This window comes from Balaenoptera physalus, assembly GCF_965194825.1.
Source record: "Balaenoptera physalus genome assembly, chromosome: 14".
In the NCBI taxonomy this organism is placed as follows: domain Eukaryota; kingdom Metazoa; phylum Chordata; class Mammalia; order Artiodactyla; family Balaenopteridae; genus Balaenoptera; species Balaenoptera physalus.
Window position 1 is genome coordinate 23,462,325 of NC_138893.1, and position 6,262 is coordinate 23,468,586.

Here is a 6,262-nt window from a genome sequence, read left to right on the forward strand (position 1 = left end):
ACACAGGCTCGGGACGGCCGGAGAGAGGCCGCCCTCCATGCACACACTCACCTGGTCGGAACCCGAGTTACGTTTCAAACTGGGTTAAGAGCTCCCTTATTTCCGGGGCCACGTGTTGGGCGGCATTGGCAGCCTCTGTTATAGCTTTCCGATACATCCCCTTCTTCTTACGGTTAAATCTCAGTTTGAAAAATTCAGAGAAAGGGGAGAGTTTTGAAATAGACAAGAACGATGTAGTTGGAGAACCAAACCATGAGACTTTCGCTTCTTGCCAGGAGGGCTCCCCGTCCTCCTTCTGGCTAAGACTGATGTCCAGGACACGTGCTGGCCACCAAGGAAAACCATGAACCTTACCCCACACGATGTCCCCTACGGCCACGGTCCTTCCGTCCTCGGTAACGCACTTGGAGACGCTCTGCGTGTGCAGCCTGACCGTCAGGGGTGGGACCGTCGGCCGCGCATCCTTGGACGAGGCCGGCACAGACGCACCGTCGCCGGACGAGAGGTCACACATGTCTGGTGACGTCACTTCTGAGCTGGACGATTTGGACTCGTCCAGGCTGTCGCTGCTCCACACCGACACGCTGGCACAGCCAGTTCTCCGGGGGCAGGCGGCGAGAAAAGCCAGGCCGTCACGCCCGTGTTCACCTCGGGGACACCCCTTGCAGTCGTCGTCCTCGCCGGAACTTCCAGAAGACGAGTCCGCCAGCCCGGAGCGGGCAGAGCCGTCAGCCAGGGGCGCGGGCGAGCCGGCCCGGGGGCCGCGACCACAGCCCTTGAGCTCTTCCACCAGCTCGGCCCTGTAGACGGGCTCCTGCTCGCCAGCCCCCGGGCGGTGGGGCTTCAGGCGGATCTTGGGGGGCGGCGGGGCAGCGCTGGGGGGCAGGGGCCGCGTCAGCTTCAGCTTGGGGATGGAGGCGGGGGCCCCGGCGGGTGGCCTGTCCCTGGGCACCTCGGGGTCCGGGCCTCCGGGCGGGGCCTGCGGGGGGCAGAAGGGCTCCAGCGAGCCGTGCACGCGGGAGGGGATCTCCACCACCTCGCCGGTGCCCTGGGGCGTGCTGTAGGAGATCTTGATGACCGGGCTCCGGGGGACCCGGGCCCGCGCCTCCTGCCGCCTCTCCCTCTTGCTCCTCTTGGCGGTGGCGTCGCCTCCACCGTCGGGGTCCTCGGGCTTTCGGGGCTCCCTGCGCGGCCGGGGGGTGGCCGGGGGGCCGGGGCTGGCCTCCGGGGGGCTCAGGGTGCTCTTGCACTTCTCACAGAGCACCTGGCGGGGCCGCAGGCGGATGGGGCTCAGGGCCAGGTGGCCAGGGTCGCGGTTGCGGGACAGGCGCCTGCGTGTCCTCTTGATGCCCCGGGGGGGCGGCTGCGGCACCCACTGCCGGTACGTGTTCCTCAGCCAGAGCGGGGGAGGGAAGGGGGCGCCTTCAAAATAGGGCGGGAACGGGGGCAGGCTTCCGGCGGGCAGCGGGGGCAGCTCGGGGCTGGCGGTCTCAGGGGCCTGGTCCCCACCGGGAGGTGGCGGGGGGCCTGTCCCCAGCTGCATCGCCTCTGTGTCCCCCTCCGTGGGGGCCGGCCCGTGGCAGCCGTTGACAGGCGGGTCCTGGGCCTGGGGCGGCGGAGCCGACGGGGGCAGGCCGAAGAGGCCGGACCTGGCGGTGGGGAGACAGAAGGGGACAGTCAGGACAGGGAGGGCCCCGCCGCAAGCAGACCCCGCTCCCGGAGGGCCCAGCGGCATCTCGGGGCTTTAACAGAGGCAAGCACCCCAGCACGTGCCCCGGGGGCGTCCCAGCTGCGGGCTGCGCTCTCTGAAGTCACGCGACCAGCGACCAGCATGGAGACCGTCGGCCCGACAGGCACTGAGCATCCACACCTCACTTCGCGGCAACAGGGGGGACGCGGGCTCGAAGCTGGAGGCCCCCCAGGACCCGGTGCAGGCCTGGGGCCCAGGAAGCCTGGGCACGGGCCTGGCCTGCGGGGGGCCGGCTGCCGTGTGGCCAGCGGCCCTCGCTCACAGGCCTCACCCACTCAGGCCCCTCCTCCCTGAGGGAAGCACTCCCAGAGGGAAGACCCCACGTGTGTCCCTGGGAGGACCCCCAGTCCCAGGACAGCCCATAGGACCGGGGTCCCGGGTGCCGGACGTGTGTCTGGGGGTGGGGGCCACTCGTGGCCAGGCCCAGCAAGGACAGGGGTCAGCCACCAAACCAGAGCCCCGGGCCTGGGAGTGAGCCCGCTCCCTCCTGAATGCTGAGTTGGGCCCACCTGTTCCCACGGCTCTCAGGTGAGGGTGTCACTCAGGCCGCCCCTGCCCACCACGACCTGGAAGGACCACCCCTCCTGCCAGCACCCCCGGCCCCTTCCCTGAGGACCTCCAGCTCCAGGACAGAGTGGGCCAGGCGGCAACGATAAGGCCATGTGACCCATGGGAAGGGGCCAGAGAAAGCAGGAGGCCCCCCTCCCGCGAGGACCCACAGCTGAGCCTGAGCGTGTGGCCGGCACCTCCAGGGTCCCCCAGCCAGGACTCTCTCCCCGGGAAGCTCGGGGCCAGCAGCCTCCACTCAGGTGTCCCGGCATCAAATGGCTTGGGAGTAGCGCCCTTCTGGAGCCAATGACTGTCACCCCCAGGCCCCGCGCTGGGAATGTTGGGGAGTCACGTCTGCCACAGGAAAGCACACTGCTCCAAGTAAGGAAAGCCAAGCCCAAACAGGCTACACCTTCCTTTGGCGGTGACACACATAACTTTAAACACATGCGATTTAATTTGTAAGACTGCTTTAGCTAAAAGCTGTTAGTTTTCACTTTTAAGCACAGAACAGACTTTGAGCCAAGTTAAGAGAAACGAGGATTAGGATATTGTACCTCAGTGTCTCCCTCCCTTGTGCAATTCAATCAGAGTAGAAAAGGTAAGTGAGCTTTGCTGTTTCTCAAAGAAGTCATTTCTCAAAAATGACTTCTGTATCTATAGGGTCCAGCAAACCAGGGCCACGGCCACCTGCCCTCTGCTTGGCCATGGAGGATGCAGCTCATTCAGACGGCTGACCTGTGACCTGTGACCTGTGACCATGACTGAGGGAGAAGAGGGGAGGGGGAGGGGTACAGAAAGAGAGAGAGAAAGAGAGATGGCAGTAGGGCCAGCCTGGGGGGGGGGGAGTGTCCAGCCACGGGCCAGCAGTAGGGGACTTGGCCCCCTGTGAGGTGGGATTCTGCGCTGGGTGGGGGGCAGCCCTTGCGATCCCTCCCCTCCCCGCTCCCCATCACCCGTGGGCATGTGGCTCTTCAAGGGCCCCTCTCCCTGGAAGGACCAAGCCGTTCCCACCCGACTCGCACCCACTGCGGCCCCCGCAGCCACAGGCCCCCACGTCCCAGCCGACCAATGGCGACAACAAGAACCACAGACCACGTCTGTCAGCGGTGGCCGCACACGGGGTGCGTCTCACGGCTCCTGCAGCCACCACGGGAAGCAGGCGTGTATGATTTCCACCAGGATGGGCGGAGACTTTCAGGGGTGGGAAAGGGGGCCCCAGGATCATGCCCTGACTGTCGGCCGCCCTCTCACCAGCCCCGGGTTGGGCACTGGGCACAGAGGCTCCACACCCCACGGCCCCCAGGCCAAGTCAGCCACCAGGTTTTGTAAGTCAGGTGTGACTGGCACACGGCCGCGCCCACTGCCCGCGCAGGGCCCCTGCGGCACTGCTGAGCACCTGTGACAGACACCGCATGGCCACCAGCCCTTCACGGAAAATGTCTGCCTGTGTCCAGGTGTGGGCGACAAGCCCCCACCCAGGGGCGTGACAGGCTGGTGTGTCACCAAACCTCACCCAAGTCCCAGGCATCAGAGTGGGCCCTGGACCCCACACCTGGCTCATTCCCTTCAACAAGCCCCTTGTGGGCATTCAGAACAGGTTGAGAATTTGGCAAACTAAACCCAGGCACATGCGTGCAAGCGTGCATCCACACCCGTGTGCACACACGTGCCCCAGGGGGCCCACACACCAGGCTAGATCCACACATCTGGGGCTGGAGGGTTGCTCCCAAGGCCCCCCCAAAACCCACTTCCTGCCCACCATTCACAGGCACCCAGGCCATGAACTGGGGGCTCACTCCGACACCCCCCTCTCATCTGCACCCCGCCCCACCTTCCCAGGCCCCTGGGCTGTCACCCCGCTGGGACTCAGCCCGTATCCCCTCCTCGGGCTCTGCTCCTCACCCCCCAGTAGCCCGCCTGTGCTGGTGCAGAGCCCCTCCTGCCAGTTGGGGCCCGGGGACCCCAGGAGCAGGACCCCCGGGCAGCCCCTTTCCCGTCATCCCCCACCCCCCAACCCAGCTGCCTTCCAGGACCCTCCTAGGCTTGGACTGTGCCCTCGGCCAGCCGGCCCGGGGGGCTCTGCAGTCTTCTCGGCCACCTCTCTGCACACACAGGCTGGGGACAGGTGGCCCCGAAGACTCTGCAGCTGTGGCCCATTCAGGGAGCTTTGTGCCCCACTGATCACACACAACCCTCAGGGGGTCTCTGCATGTTCAGGACGGCCAGAGACCCAGGCCCTGACCTGAGCCACAGCACTAAGCTGTGGGCCCCTGGGTGGGCTGGGCCTGCACCCACCAGACACAGACAGGGTCTGGCAGTCGACACCGCCCTACCCAGGCAGATCAAACTGGGAGGCGGCCTCGGCTGTGAGCAGTGCCCTGGTATGCATGCCCCCTCTGCCCACGGGGCTGTGGGCTGCAGCCTAGAGGGGGAGGTTCCTTGCAGACGGCCCGGTGGAATGGCACCGCGGCTGCCACGGCGGGCCCCGTGACTCGGACACTTCCTTCCCAGAGCTGCCGCCCTGCCCAGGCCACACCCACGCCTGCCGGTGGGTAAACAGGGCCAGCGGGACCCTGGCTGCCGGGCTGCAGACCAGAGCAGGTCCTCTGTCTACAGCCCCGTGAGGCGCCGTCATCACCATTCCCATTTCTCGGATGGGACAGTGAAGCTGAGGGAGACCAGGGAGACCAGCGGGTCGGGGGACAGGCGGGGTCCGTGCTCGTGCCCCAGCTCTGCTGTCTCTGGGCGCGGGGATGGCACTAGCCAAGGCCACTCTCTCTGGGAAGGACCTCAGCAACCTGTCCGCCGAGGGGTGCCTGCTGGACCCCCAGGCACAAGGCGTGGCCCGACTGCGGCCTGTGGGTTGACCACGGGGCCGGGGTGGCCCTGGAGCCAGAGAGATGGCCTGCCAGGTCCAGGGCGAGGGACCCAGATGCCCGCACTGTCCTGTCCTCTGTGGTGCGGAAGGTCTGGACTCACGGGGCCCCGCAGGGGTGACTCAGGGGCGGAGCCAGGGCCTGGCCCAGCCTCGACAGGGAGCGCAAGGCCAGCCAACGTGCCCACGCAGAAACCCGAGGCGCCCTGCGCAAACCTCAGCACCGCGTCCTTGGGGAGCTAGGGGAGGGGCAGGTGGCCTGCGCTTTGAGGAGAGGCTGGGGAGACCGAGCCCGGGCGAGGAGTTCGCACAGGGAGCTTCAGCCAGGAGGCTTACAGGGATCAGACCCCAAAGCAGAGCAGTTCTGCCCCCAAGGGAACAGGAGACAGAGTCCCCAGGGTCACCCACCGCTCTGCCCAGGTGAGGGCACGGTCACCGGCATGGACACAGGGACCCAGAGAGAAGCGGCCTGGCCTGCAGTCCTCGGTGGGACACCAGTGGCCAAGCCTCAGATCCCACACGTCCCTGGGGCTCGTCTGTGCCTCCAGCCTAGCGCCCCTCCGAGAGCAGCGGGCCTGGGGGGGGGCCCATGGTCAGGAGGCGCCCTGCCGCCTGCCAGAGCTCGCGCCTCCCCACCCCCACTCCACGCTGCACCCACCCCCGCCCTCCCAGCTCGGAAGGCCTGGAGCCCAAGCGTCTCTGGTGCCCACTGGCAGCCTCTGGCCCCGGCCAGGTCCCCATCTGCCCTGGACCTTCCTTCTTCGTCCTCCCACGGGGAAAGGCCACGCCGGTGTCTTGTAAAGAGGTGAGAAGACGTGGCTCCGGAAGAGAAACATCCCGGGGGCCAAAGCCCAGGGCCAGGTGCCTAGGGCAGCCTCCCGCAGCAGGTACCTTGTGGGCAGAGCCTGCGGTCAGTCCCAAGACAGGCCCGGGTCCCGAGGTGAGGCCCACCCTGCGGCTGGCCGGGCTGTACGCCCCAGCGTTGGTTTAGAAAATACACGGTGGCCGTTTCTCTCTCCCAAAGCCCTGCCGACAGACGGCCGCAGGGCTGGAGCCCCGAGCGAGGGGAGGGTCAGGTGGGTGTC

General features: G+C 67.0%; 1 protein-coding gene across 7 annotated transcripts in view; it reads right to left on the reverse strand.

Moving 5' to 3' along the window:
* Positions 1–6,262, reverse strand: part of PWWP2B (PWWP domain containing 2B) — a 31,305-nt gene that overhangs the window by 20,636 nt on the left and 4,407 nt on the right. For 3 of the 7 annotated variants that reach the window (XR_014253279.1, XR_014253280.1, XM_082424297.1), the window contains exon 2: positions 52–1,649. Coding sequence is in view for 5 of the 7 variants with exons in the window: in XM_082424297.1 (XP_082280423.1) it covers positions 68–1,649 (1,582 nt within the window). In the remaining 2 variants the exon portion in view is untranslated. Of the gene's footprint in view, positions 1–51; positions 1,650–2,856; positions 3,011–6,262 lie in introns of those variants that run through there. The other 4 variants (XM_082424300.1, XM_082424298.1, XM_082424299.1 and 1 more) reach the window with 2 other exon arrangements.